Raw genomic sequence first — 14,594 nt, 5'->3', positions numbered from 1 at the left:
GGCCGTGGCATCTACGTGGTTGGACCAGGACAGGCTATTGGTGATGTTCACTCCTAGAAACTTGAAGCTCTCAACCCTCTCGACCTCAGCACCATTGATGTAGACAGGAGCATGTGCACCGACCCCCTTCCTGAAGTCAATGACCAGCTCTTTTGTTTTGCTGACATTGAGGGAAAGGTTGTTGTCATAACACCATGGCACTAGGCTCTCTATCTCCTTCCTGTACTCCGACTCATCGCTGTTTGAGATACGGCCTACAACGGTGGTATCATCTGCAAACTTGTAGATGGAGTTAGAGCAGAATCTGGCCACGCAGTGGTGAGCGTATAGGGAGTAGAGTAGAGGGCTGAGGACGCAGCCTTGTGGGGCACCAGTGCTGAGAATAAGCGTGCTAGAGGTATTGCTGCCTATCCTCACTGATTGCGGTCTGTTGGTCAGGAAGTCAAGGATCTAGTTGCAGAGGGAGGTGTTGAGTCCTAGATCTTGGAGTTTGGTGATGAGTTTGCTTGGAATTATAGTATTGGAGGTGGAGCCATAGTCAATAAACAACAGTCTAACATAGTTATCTTTACTGTCCAGATGCTCTAGAGATGAGTGTAGGGCCAGGGAGATGGTGTCTGCCGTAGACCTGTTCTGGCGGTAGGCAAATTGCAGTGGGTCGAGGTTGTCTGGGAGGCTGGAGCTGATGTGTGCCATGACCAGCCTCTGAAAGCACTTCATGATGGTGGATGTCAGAGCCACCGGGCGGTAGTCATGATAAATGAATACCAGATATAGTTCGGGAGGAGTTAGAGGACAGAGTGCAGTTTTCTGATATGCTGCCTTACAGATGGGACATTAACACCATTTAGAATAACCAGGACTGGAGTACATCTCTTCTCCTGAGAATGATTTGCTTCACTCTATGGCGGTTGATGAGACCTACAGACTGTGACATTGCTGATGGAGTGGGCCGGTGGGTGGGAGTTTGTGGGGTGGAAAGCCCCTACCCACCTCTCCACTGGGTCTCTGTGGGCTCCCAGTGCATGGACTAAGGCTCTCGACACTACCCGGAATGCTCCGTCTCCATCTGCAGCAGTGGTGGGCCAGAGTTTCCAGAAGTCAGTGGGACGCTGCATTTTTTGAAGAAGGCATTGAGCACATAGAACAGAGACAGAACAGCACAGGAACAGGCCCTTCGGCCCACCATGTCTGTGCTGACCATGATGTCAAATTAAATTAATCCCTTCTGCCTGCACATGGTTCTCATCCCTCCATTCCCTGCAATATTCATGTGTCTAACTGCCCCTTAAATGTCTCTTTTGTATCTTCCTCCACCCCCACCCCTGGCAACACATTCCAGGCACCCACTGCTCTATGTAAATAACCTGCCCCGCACATCTCCTTTAAACTTTCCCCCTCTCACCTTAAACCTATGCCCTCTAGTATTAGACATTTTGACCATGGGAAAAAGACTGACTGTCTACTCTATCTATGCCTCTCATGATCTTATAAACCTCTATCAGGTCTCCTCTCAGCCTCCGATGCTCCAGAGAAAACAACCTGAGTTTGTCCAACCTCTCCTTATAGCTCATATCCTCTAATCCAGGTAGCATCCTGGTGAACCTCCTCTGCACCTTCTCCACAGCCTCCACGTCCTTCCTGTAATGGAGGGACCAGAACTGCACACAATGCTCCATGTATAGCTTAATCAAAGTTTTATACAGCTGCAACATGACTTCCTGACTCTTATACTCTGTACCGCTAGTGATGACGGCAAGCATGCCGTACACCTTCTTTACCACTCTATCTACTTGCATTCCCACTTTCAGGGAGCTATGGACATGGATCCCAAGATCCCTCTGTACATCAGTGCTGTTAAGGACCCTGCCATTAACTGTACAGTTTCCCCTTACATTTGACCTCCCAAAGTGCAACACCTCACACTTGCTCGGATTAAACTCCATCTGTCATTTCTCCGCCCATATCTGTAACTGAACTATATTGTGCTGTATCCTTTGACAGCCCTTTACACTGTCCTCAACTTCACCAGATCTTGTGTCGCCTGCAAACTTACTAATATCTACAGTTTTGTCCAATTCATTTATATATATCACAAACAACAGAGGTCCCAGCACTGATCCCTACAGAACACCACTGGTCACAGACCTCCAGCCAGAATAACACCCCTCCACCACTACCCTCTGTCTTCTATGGATGAGCCAATTCTGAATCCAAACTACCAGTCCACCATGGATCCCACACCTTCCAGATCAACCTACCACGAGGAACCTTGACAAACACCTGACTAACATCCATGTAGGTAACATCCACTGCCTGATGCTTGTCAATCACCTTGGTCACCTCCTCAAAAATCTCAATCAAGTTTGTAAGATATGACCTGCCCCACATAAGGCCATGCTGTCTTGTCCATAATTAGCCCATGTTCTTCCAGAGGTAAGTGAATCCTATCCCGAAGAATCCTCTCCAATAGCTTCTCTATCACTGACGTGAGACTCACCAGTCTATAATTTCCTGGATTATCCCCATTTCCCTTCTTAAACAAGGGAACAACATTGGTCATTCTCCTGTCCTCTGGGACCTCGCCTGTGGCTAGAGAAGGTACAAAGATCTCTTTCCAGGCTCTAGCGACCTCCCCGCTTGCCTCAATAACCTGGGATTGATTCCCTCAGGCCCTGTGCTCTTCAATGCCTTTGAACCCTTTTCTCTGTTTGCCTATAATCTCTTCCCATGTCAGAGCTCAGAGCTATAGGAGCCTGGTGTCGGGCATGTAACTCCCCACCCACTGTGCCATCTGAGGCAACTGTATGTAACCGGGGTCTCAGTGCTTGGGATGTCGGTCTGGGAGACGACGCTGCTGTTGCCTCATTTATCCTTCCAGTGGATTGGGAGGAGAGTGTCGATGATATCTTTCATCATGAGAAAGAGAACGGGAACAGGCAGATAGAGCAGAGGACCCCCGACGCTGTTCCCCTCAATAACAGGGATTCCACTTTGGATGTTGTTGAGGGGGATGACCTGCAAGGATCAAGCAGCAGTAGCCAGGTCTCTGGCACTGGGACTGGTCCTGCTGCTCAGAAGGGAAATGAGGAGAAGAGGAGGGCAGTAGTGATAGGGGACTCGATAGTCAGGGAAGCAGACAGGAGGTTCTGTGGACATGAGCAAGAATCCTGGATGGTATGTTGCCTCCCATGCGCCAGTGTCCAGGATGTCTCTGATCAGGTCCACAGCATTCTTGTGCAGGAAGGAGAACAGCCAGAAGTCGTGGTACATGTTGGTACCAACGACATAGGTAGGAAGGGGGATGAGGTCCTGAAAATTGAGTTTAGGGAGCTAGGCGGAAGGCTGAAGAACAGGACCTCAAGGGTAACAATCTCGGGATTGCTGCCAGTGCCACACGATAGTGAAGGTAGGAATAGGAGGAGACGACAGATGAATGCGTGGTTGAGGAGTTGGTGCAGGAGGGAAGGTTTTAGATTTTTGGATCATTGGGATTTCTTCTGGGGAAGGTGGGACCTGTACAGAGTGGATGGGTTACACCTGAACTCGAGGGGGGCCAATATCCTTGCAGGCAGGTTTGCTAGGGTAGTTTGGGAGGATTTGAGGAAGGAGAAGCAGAGTTTAGGGTATAAAAGTAGTAAGGTGGATGGGCTAAAGTGCATTTACTTAAATGCAAGAAGTATCAGGAATAAGGGTGATGAACTGAGGGCTTGGATAAGCACATGGGACTATGATATTGTGGCTCTTGCAGACACTTGGCTGTCACCAGGGCAGGAATGGATATTCAATATTCCTGGATTTCAGTGTTTTAAAAGGGATAGGAGGGGGGCAGAAGAGGAGGAGGGGTGGCTCTACTGGTCAGGGACACTGTTACAGCTGCAGAAAGGGTGGATAATGTAGAAGGATCCTCTCTAGAGTCAGTATGGGTGGAAGTTAGGAACAAGAAAGGGGCAGTTACTCTTCTGGGAGTATTCTAATAGGCCCCCCAGTAGCAGCAGGGATACTGAGGAGCAGATTGGGAGACAGATTCTGGAAAGATGCAAAAATAACAGGGTTGTTATCGTGGGAGACTTCAACTTCCCAAATATTGATTGGCACCTGCTTAGTACCAAAGGTTTAGATGGGGCAGAGTTTGTTAAGTGTGTCCAGGATGGATTCCTGTCACAGTATGTTGACAGGCCAACAAGAGGGAATGCCATATTAGATCTAGTATTAAGTAATGAACAGGTGACAGATCTCTCAGTGGGTGAGCATTTGGGGGACAGTGACCACTGCTCCATAACCTTTAGCATTGTCATGGACAGGGATAGGAGCAAAGAGGACGGGAAGATATTTAATTGGGGAAGGGCAAATTATGAGGCCTTAAGGCTCGAACTTGCGAGTGTAAATTGGGATGATATTTTTGAAGGGAAATGTACCTATGGGGATGTGGTTGTTGTTCAGGGATCTCTCGCAGGATGTTAGGGATAAATTTGTCCCGGTGAGGCAGAGAAGGAATGGCAGGGTGAAGCAACCGTGGGTGACGAGAGAGGTGGAACAACTAGTTAGGAAGAAGAAGGCAGCATACATAAGGTGTAAGCAGCAAGGATCAGAAAGGGCTCGTGAGGAATATAGAGTAGCAAGGAAGGAACTTAAGAAGGGACTGGGGAGAGCGAGAAGGGGACATGAAAAGGCTTTGGCGAGTAGGGTTAAGGAGAATCCCAAGGCTTTTTTCACTTATGTGAAGAGCAGAAGGATGACGAGAGTGAAGGTAGGACTGATTAGAGACAAAGGTGGGAAGATGTGCCTGGAAGCTGTGGAAGTGGGTGAGGTTCTCAATGAATACTTCTCTTCAGTATTCACCAAGGAAAGGGACCTTGATGACGCAGAGGACAGTGTTGGTAAGGGTAATGTTCTAGAGAATGTAGATATCAAGAGAGAGAGGATGTGTTGGAGCTGTTAGAAAATATTAGGACAGATAAGTCCCCGGGGCCTGATGGAATATTCCCCAGGCTGCTCCATGAGGCGAGGGAAGAGATTGCTGAACCGTTGGTTAGGATCTTTGAGTCCTCGTTGTCCACAGGAATGGTACTGGAGGATTGGAGGGTGGCAAATGTTGTCCCCTTATTCAAAAAAGGGAGTAGGGATAGTCCAGGGAATTACAGACCAGTGAGCCTTACGTCTGTGGTGGGCAAGCTGTTGGAAAGGATTCTTAGAGATAGGATCTATGAGCATTTAGAGAATCATGGTCTGATTAGGGACAGCCAGCATGGCTTTGTGAAGGGCAGATCATGTCTCACAAGCCTGATAGGTTTCTTTGAAGTGGTGACCAGGAAGATTGATGAGGGTAGTGCAGTAGATGTGGTCTACATGGATTTTAGTAAGGCATTTGACAAGGTTCCACATGGAAGACTTCTTCAGAAGGTCAGAGGGCAAGAGATCCAAGGAGGCTTGGCCGTGTGGATTCAGAATTGGCTTGCCTGTAGAAAGCAGAGGGTTGTGGTGGAGGGAGTTCATTCAGGTTGGAGGGCTGTGACTAGTGGTGTCCCACAGGGATCGGTTCTGGGACCTCTGCTTTTCGTGATATTTATTAATGACTTGGATGAGGGGGTAGAAGGGTGGGTTAACGAGTTTGCAGACGACAGAAAGGTCAGTGGTGTTGTGGATAGTGTGGAGGGTTGTCGGAGCTTACAGAGGGATATTGATAGGATACAGAGCTGGGCTGAGAAGTGGCAGATGGATTTCAATCCGGAGAAGTGTGAGGTGGTACACTTTGGAAGGACAAACTCCAAGGCAGAGCACAAAGCTAATGGCAGGATTCTGGGCAGGGTGGAGGAGTAGAGGGATCTGGAGACTTCATATTCACAGATCACTGAAAGTTGCCTCACAGGTGGATAGGGTAGTTAAGAAAGCTTATGGGATGTTAGCTTTCATGGGATCGAGTTTAAGAGCCGCGAGGTAATGATGCAGCTCTACAAAACTCTGGTTAGACCACACTTAGAGTACTGTGTCCAGTTCTGGTCGCCTCATTATAGGAAGGATGTGGAAGCATTGGAAGGGGTGCAGAGGAGATTTACCAGGATGCTGCCTGGTTTAGAGAGTATGGATTATGAGGAGAGACTAAGGGAGCTGGGGCTTTACTCTTTGGAGAGAAGGAGGATGAGAGGAGACATGATAGAGGTGAACAAAATATTAAGAGGAATAGATAGAGTGGACAGCCAGCGCCTCTTTCCCAGGGCACCAATGGTCAATACAAGAGGGCATGGCTTTAAAGTAATGGGTGGGAAGTTCAAGGGAGATATCAGAGGGAGGTTTTTCACCCAGACAGTGGTTGGTGCATGGAATGCGCTGCCTGGGGTGGTGGTGGAGGCTGATACGTTGGACAAGTTCAAGAGATTGTTAGATAAGCATATGGAGGAATTTAAAATAGAGGGATATGTGGGAGGAAGGGGTTAGATAGTCTTAGGTGAGGTTTAAAGGTCGGCACAACATGGTGGGCCGAAGGGCTTGTATTGTTCTATGTTCTATGATTCAGTGCCTTGAGATGCCTGCTGTAGGTAGTCTTATCTCAGAACTACACGGGAGGGCAGGAAACACCACCGCCAAGGAGACCAGGGGTTTCGTGCCATGTCTCAACTCTCACTCTGGAAACACCCTTTTTCCTCACTTGACCAAAGGCTGTGCTGGTGCAGTGAAGTTGCTGGTGAATTTTATCGGTCAGGAGGGGCTCCGAGATAGGGGAAGGGGTCCATGTTTCCAGGCCCTTGCTGTGAACCGTTACTGTTGGAGCCTCAGCAGGGGCAGGTCAGTGGACACCTTCATCCTGTGGATGTTAAGACCCATCCTCTCTTAGACATCAACGGTTGAGTTGACAATGGCTTGGACTCGGCCTCCGAGCGTGAGCAAACACAAGTGCTGTCCACACACTGCAGCCTGCTGACTTTGATTCTGGAGTGTAGTTGCTGTGGGGTTGATTCTGGAAATGAGAGCTAAGCCCAGGGGAAATTAGTTAGAACTGAAGAACAGCAAAGTGTTGGGGCCTCGTTTAACACTGGTCTTCATTGAGATTGGCTCTGCTGGGGACCTGTTGGTTGGATCACCTCTTGTATGTCATCATAATGCAAACTCTAGGTGGAAACAAGCTTCCATCCACCCATCTGCTGGAGCCAAAGACTTCAGTATGGTCGGGAATGGCAGGTGTGGTGGTCGTGCTGCCCCTGTGTGGGGGCAGGTGTGGTGGTCGTGCTGCCCCTGTACGATGGACAAAATTGGAGGAGCAGATATTCAGCCAATGGGAACAGGCAGTTGAGGAGGACCCTGGCGATGACCCTTCCTATAACACAACAGAGTTGGGGACAGACTTGATCCTCAGACTGTCTGCAGTGCAGCAATGTGTCAACAGAAAACGTCGGGCAAGAAATTGGAGAGTGCATAACATAGACAAAGAGTTCACATGCATGACGGTGATGTGTCTGTTCAACTGGCAGAGACTGATCCGCAGCGACCTGCTCATTCAGACAGGGGTCACCTTGTGTACTGACGGAGACCGGCTGCTTCAGGGGAGCCCAGTGGGAACGTGATGCAGTTGATGGCTCACTGCCTGTCGGACTGTTGGTGAACGTAGTGTGCAGCCCCTGACACTCCTCCACGGCGGTCCAGAGTGAGACACATGGGTGGGGTGGAAATGTGTGATGTGCGATGAGTGAGCCAGACCATAGGACGGTTAATGTGCTGGGACGGGCCAGTTCTGTGACTGCTCTGGTTTCGTAGGGAAACGACCACAGGCTTGGGGATGGGTGAGGAAGCCTCAGAGAGTGACTGCCCTGCATTGTGAGGAGGTGAAGTCTGCAGACTCCAGCCCTCAATGATGGCGGGAGGTTAACCACTGCGGGCAAAGTGCCCAATAACATCAACACTGACAGAAATCAAAAACAGAAGTTCTGCAAAAACTCACAGGCCAGACAGCAACTGTGGAGAGAGCCAGTGACCGCACACTGCAGCTCAACTGATCGGAATTTCAGGATGCAGAAAGGGGGAGAAGGGAGGGAGGTGAAAGAACAAAAGGATTGTTGTTGCAAGGCCCAAGTGGGGTAATAGAAGAAGTGAAGAACGGGAGACTGGCCCGGTGAGATGTAAATGGGAATCAGCATCAGAACCCATCAAGCTCAGCGCTGAGGCCGGAAAACCACTGGACACCTGTTGGAAGGGGAACAGATGTGTTGCAAACAGACGGACGTGGCTTGTAGGTAGGTGGAGCAGGAGCCTTGGGTGGGCAGTTGGAAAACATTTGGGAAGGATCGGTATGGAAGGTGGCAGCGTAAGAGAAGAGGGAGCGGGAGGATGGATCCTTCCAGGGAGCAAGTTGGGAGGAAGTGTTGTCAGGGTAGTTGTGGGAGTGGGAGGGTATCCAGACTGGATATTGGGAGCAGACAGGGCAAGAAACACCACCCCTGAGAGCTCTGTTGTATGAACATTGATGTGGAATGTGCACACAAGGACTGAGCCGCTCATCCACCTGAAACATTAGCCCTGCTTCTCTCCGCACAGATGCTGCCTGACCTGCTGAGTGTTTCCAGCATCTTAGTTCAGATTTCCTGCATCTGTGGTATTTTGCTTTTGGACAAAGGTGGAGAAGTGATGGAATCCCTCACGGAGCTGGAACTGGTGAGGGCAAGATGTTCGGAGTGTTTGAAGAACATTCAGAAAACGAAGCAGAAACACCAGATGGTACACTTCATGCGTGGTGATACATGTTGACCGTCTGCGGGATCGGTAAGACCAGAGACTGCCCCAGACTCTGTGCTGAGCAGGACAGAGGGCGAGGGCCAGACACGCAGTCATTCCACTACAGACTCCAGAGGGCGGAACCCGTTGACACACACACTGCAACACCATCGGCCCAACAAACGTCTGAACATTTGGATTTTACCCTGACCCTCACCTTCATCCACTCGGAAATGCCTTCAAACTCGCTGGGATCGAAGATGGTGTTTTTCAGTCTGGCAATGGGCCCGTCATCATCAACCAAGCGGCACTTGCTGAACTTGTCGCAGTATCCCTGCTTCTTCTTGCAGGGTGAGCCTGGGGGCAGGGTGAGCAGGGTCCTGTTGAAGTACTGCTGCAGGAGGGCTGAGGAGGAGCTGGCACACGAGCGAGCCTCACCTGCAATCACACAGGTCGGGTCAGTGCCCGTCCCATGGGAACGTCGGGAGCCCACCCAGCCCTTTGGCCGGGTCATACTGACCATCAAGCACCCATTTATCCCATTTATTCCCCCCACATTCCCACCAACTCCTGCCCCTCACCCACACACCGGGGCGAATATACAGCAGCCAATTAACCAATCAACCTACATGTCTTTGGGGTGCGGGAGGAAACCAGAGCACCCAAGGGGAACCCACCCGGTCACAGGGAGAGTGTGCAAACTCCACACAGACAGCGCCTGAGCTCAGGATCAAACCCGGGTCTCTGGACCTGTGAGGCAGCGGCCCTACCCGCTGCGCCACTGTGCTGCCCTCTCTGCATAGTGAACAATGTGACCTCGGGTATGTACCAGTGACTGTCTACAACCCAAAACCAATCAGGTCAGGATGATGGCTGAACAAGATGTAGCAGGGGGAGGGATCCCATCAGGAGGTTGAGGGTCCAAGGAAAGACCACTTAAAGAGCACCCAACTGAAGCCATTTCCCACATCAAACTCTGCGGGTGGGAGTGATCGGGCAGTCTTCACCAGAGCAGGCCTCCTGTTCACAGGGGGCTGCTCCTCGGGGTAGGGTGACAAATGCCCTCGCCCTGAGTGAGAGCATTTGTGGCCTTGAACTACACAAGCTTTAGGGCAGCAAAGAGCAGGTTCAATGCCGTATTGGACCCTCAGTCCCTCATTTACACTTTATAATCTTAGTTACCCAAGTGTGGATCCTCCCCTGTGGGTAGCTGATCCTTGCTCACCGCTGCCCTGTGCCATTACCTGAACTGAGACTGGGAAAATATCAACTGGATTTGTTTTTGTGTGGATCGCATTGCCCAGAAGGAAGCTGGAAGCAGATTCAACCACAATGTTACAGAGCTAGGAATGGACCATTGGGAGAGCTACCTCAAAGTGGGCTGACTGGCTTACTTCTGCAGGGTTCCACATGGATTATATCGGGCAGCATTGGAAAACAGATGCTGAGATTTTAATGCTGACCACAGATGAGAGTAGGCATCCCACAAGACAGGAGAGGCCAGAAAGAGGTAGGAAGAGCAGTTGGCTCTTTAACCATTCCATGAGATCACTGGTAACCTGACCTGACTTGTAATGTAACTACCGATTCCTCATATTCCCAAAAACCTTCAGTTAGTGAGTCCCCATCCCTGTGAATTAATGTTTAACAACATAACTTGCATCATTGGCATCTACAGAGAGTGTCCCAAATTTCTGCCACCCTTGGCGAGTGGAGGTGTTTCCAATTTCACTTCTGGCTCAATCTCCCACTTCCCAGATGCACGACCAATGGAAATATTCTCTCTCTGCCTACCTTTACAATTTAACCTGCGAAATTCCAGTGAAGTGGTTGTGCCAGCTGTAACATCTCAGCCACCCCTGTGTTCCACTCCTGTGGACGTATCGCCCAGCGTTCCTCTGGCCTTTCTGATTTCTGTAACTGGCAGGTTCATCCTCTGTTCACCCTCCAGTACTTCTACAACCTCAGACCACCTTGTGCTCTCTTCCTTAACTGCAACCTGTCTGAAAACCTCCTGCTCCTTCTCCTGCTGCTATTTATTAACATTCTCCCATAACATGGTGCAGGAAGTCACCGGGACTGCCCAACAACCTTTCGAAAATAGAAAAGTGTGATCCAGATTTCTTCACCCAGTGCTCCAGATGGGTGATGTACAACAGCTGGCATCGCTCTTCTCTGTGCACACTGGGAGCCAGTGCTCACTGAACACCGGGAGCCAGTGCTCCGTGCTGTCACTCCCAGCAAAAGTTGGACGTGTGTGGTTACAACCAGAAGTGCTGGGTCAAACTGTGAACTTTGTGATTTGTGCAGAAGTCCCATGTTCTGGGGAATCAGGATTGAGGTCTGAAAACACAGCACCAGGGGATGTGATGTCTGGGTGAGGATATACAGCAAGGTAGCAGGGAGCCGAGGTCCCTGCTGGGAGCTCCAACTGTTGCAGCAGGTTCACACTGACAGAAAGTTCCAGTAACTCCTTCCACTTCCTACCAAAACCTGCCCTGGGTGGAGCCAGTGACCCCACTTACCCCCACTGTCCCACACTGCCTCACACTGACCCACACTGACCCACACCGACCCACACTGTCCCACACTGCCTCATACTGACCCACACTGACCCACACCGACCCACACTGACCCACACTGTCCCACACTGCCCCACACTGCCTCACACTGACCCACACTGACCCACACCGACCCACACCGACCCACACTGACCCACACTGACCCACACCGACCCACACTGTCCCACACTGCCTCACACTGACCCACACTGACCCACACTGTCCCACACTGCCCCACACTGACCCACACTGCCTCACACTGACCCACACTGACCCTCACTGACCCACACTGACCCACACTGTCCCACACTGACCCACACTGTCCCACACTGTCCCACACTGTCCCACACTGACCCTCACTGACCCACACTGATCCACACTGTCCCACACTGTCCCACACTGACCCACACTGACCCACACTGTCCCACACTGACCCTCACTGACCCACACTGTCCTACACTGACCCACACTGTCCCACACTGTCCCACACTGACCCACACTGTCCCGCACTGACCCACACTGACCCACACTGTCCCACACTGACCCACACTGACCCACACTGTCCCGCACTGACCCACACTGTCCCACACTGTCCCACACTGTCCCACACTGACCCACACTGTCCCACACCGACCCACACTGACCCACGCTGCCCCACACCGACCCACGCTGCCCCACACCGACCCACACTGTCCCACACTGACCCTCACTGACCCACACTGTCCCACACTGTCCCACACTGACCCTCACTGACCCACACTGACCCACACTGTCCCACACTGTCCCACACTGACCCACACTGTCCCGCACTGCCCCACACTGCCCCACACTGACCCACACTGTCCCACACTGACCCACACGGACCCACACTGACCCACATTGGCCTAGACTGACCCACACTGACCCACACTGTCCCACAGTGGCCTACACTGACCCACAGTTACCCAGCTGTATCTGGCGCATGCCCTCTTCCTCCCCCACCCACACATGACCCCTCTCATCACCCCCTGCCCTTGGCCCTGCTCCTTAAGTCCCCACTCCACAACATCGGCTCTCTTGAGGTCACCCTCGGGTCAGAGCTGAGGGTCACCCTCGTCCTGCTGAAGGGCATCTTCACATTCTCCATTGCCTGGTCCCTGATTCCCTCCGTCAGCTCTCCGCCCCCTCACCTCCCACCAGTTCCCCGCCCCATCCACTCCAGAGCACCCCTCACAACCATCCCCGCTCTTCCCCACACCCGCTTTACCCCTCCTCCCTCCTCTGCACCCCCACCTACCTGACAGCTGGCAGCAGAGGTGACACTCCTCTTCAGGGGACAGGGAACCACAGCTGCACTGCTCCAGGCCGTGCTGTGCACAGAGCGATCCCGAGCATTGCTGTGGAATTGCAGGGACAGAGTTAGTACGGCTCTCCGATAACTGCACACGAGTGAGGTGGCTCCAAGCATTAGAAACGATCGCATCTAATCGAAAGAATCCCCCCCGAGGGGACGTGGAGGTCAGATCAAAACATTGACGTGAGATGTTCAAGGTTCTGACGAGGTAACACAGAACAGGGTAAGAACCTGCTTCCATCGGCCGCAGTGCTTGTGACCACGAGACCCAGACTTAAGATCAATGGCAAAAAATCCAAGGAATGAGGTGACTCATTTAATGCAGTGAGATCCTGAGACCTGAAACTCACTGCTTGAACAGAAAGGGGAAGCATATCCAATAAGAACTTTCAAAGGAAACAATTTACATCCATGAAATGGAGTGATTCCTGGGCTTTTGAAAAGAACAGGACTGCCGGACTAATGGGATTCTTCCACTACAGAGCTGGGATAGGGATTAGGGATGAGCGGTGGGTGTGTGGAACGAGCTGCCAGAGGAGGTGGCAGCGGCGGGTACAATTACAACATTTAAAAGACGCTTGGACAGGAACGTGGCTAGGAAAGGTTTAGAGGGATAGGGGCCAAACATAGGCAAATGGGGACACAAGAGATTCTGCAGATGTTGGAATCTGGAGCAACACACCAAGTGCTGGAGGAAATCAGCAGGTCGGGCAGCCTCCACGGAGGGGAAATAAACAATTGACGTTTAGACCGAGATCCTTCTTCAGGACTCATGCTGTATAACTCTATGTCCCCCTGTTTAATTCCAGGGTTTTACAGGAACATGTCGGACCTCTCCCCGCTCTGCAGGCTGAATGAAAGACCTGGGGGTCGTGAAAACTATCGAGCTGATAGCACCCGTGGTGTCACACGTTGGCGACAGACAGTGTGAACCAAGATCACATACTCACCCCGTTCACACACACCAGCAATCCCTGGTTGCAGAGAGTATGGTTCTCTTTGGGAGAAGAGTCCGGGCAGATAGGGCTCACTCCATCACAGCCACTCTGAAAGGCGCACTCTGTCTCCTCTCTGCACCGCTGGTGCTGAGGTGCCAGCACACACTGGGGCCCACAGCAGGCTCCCTGACTTGGACTGTAGGAGTAACACAGAAAGTACAGCAACAGGGGGCTTACACTGAGTTAGCACAGATACCCAAACGCCAAACACAATGCATCACACTGCAACCACTCCCAGTTCCAGCTGTCAGTGCTGCTGTGTTACAGTGTGAGGGAGAAGGCTGCATTTGGATTTGGACCTTACAGATGATAATCCAACACTTATGGTGTATTTAAATATGCTAAGTAAATACGTCGCACGATTACAGAACATCTCGACATTATCATGGGATGCAAGGACACAGACAATAGAAGCAGGAGGAGGCCACTCGTCCCCTCGAGCCAGTCCCACCATTCAATAAGATCATGGCTGACCTATACTGGCCTCCACCCTTCTTCTGTGCCAGTTCCCCACTGCCCTCGATTCCTCTGTTTTTCAAATATTCACCTCCCTCCACCTTTAATACATTGAATGATTTTGCTTCCATCATCCTCAGGGACAAGAAACTCCAGAGATTCACTACTGGCCAAGAAGAAACTTCTATACACGTCAGTTTTAAATGACCGGCCCTTACCTTTTATCCAGGGGCCCTTGTTGGAGATTGTCCCATGAGTGAAAACATCCCGACATCTACCCTTAGGATCTTGTACGTTTGAATAAGGTCACCCCTTTTTCTTCTAAACCCTGAGCAATACAGACCCGAACTGTCCAGCCTCTCCTAATAGGACAACCCTCTCACCTCAGGAATTACCCTGATGAATCTCCTTCAGACTGCTTCCGATGCTACTCCATGCTTTTTCAGGTGAGGGGACCAAACCTGTGCTAAGTTTTCTGGGTGTGACCTCGCCAACACCCTGTAAAACTGAAACAAAACCTCCCTATTCTGAAATTCTAACTCC

General features: G+C 51.1%; 1 protein-coding gene across 7 annotated transcripts in view; it reads right to left on the bottom strand.

Annotated features, from left to right (window-relative positions):
- The window catches only part of si:ch1073-396h14.1 (disintegrin and metalloproteinase domain-containing protein 10), a 177,162-nt gene that overhangs the window by 108,934 nt on the left and 53,634 nt on the right, over window positions 1-14,594 (bottom strand). For 4 of the 7 annotated variants that reach the window (XM_052037889.1, XM_052037890.1, XM_052037886.1 and 1 more), the window contains exons 12-14: window positions 13,548-13,731; window positions 12,541-12,640; window positions 8,921-9,141 (exon numbers count right to left, since the gene is read on the bottom strand). The exons of 1 other annotated variant lie outside the window; for it this stretch is intronic. In XM_052037889.1, the coding sequence (XP_051893849.1) occupies window positions 8,921-9,141; window positions 12,541-12,640; window positions 13,548-13,731 (505 nt within the window). The remainder of the gene's footprint in view (window positions 1-8,920; window positions 9,142-12,540; window positions 12,641-13,547; window positions 13,732-14,594) is intronic. 2 more of the 7 variants (XM_052037887.1, XM_052037885.1) reach the window with 2 other exon arrangements.

Source organism: Pristis pectinata, chromosome 24 (genome assembly GCF_009764475.1).
Source record: "Pristis pectinata isolate sPriPec2 chromosome 24, sPriPec2.1.pri, whole genome shotgun sequence".
Lineage (NCBI taxonomy): Eukaryota > Metazoa > Chordata > Chondrichthyes > Rhinopristiformes > Pristidae > Pristis > Pristis pectinata.
The sequence above is the reverse complement of the archived record's forward strand: the minus strand, read 5'-3'. Positions and strand labels throughout refer to the sequence as shown.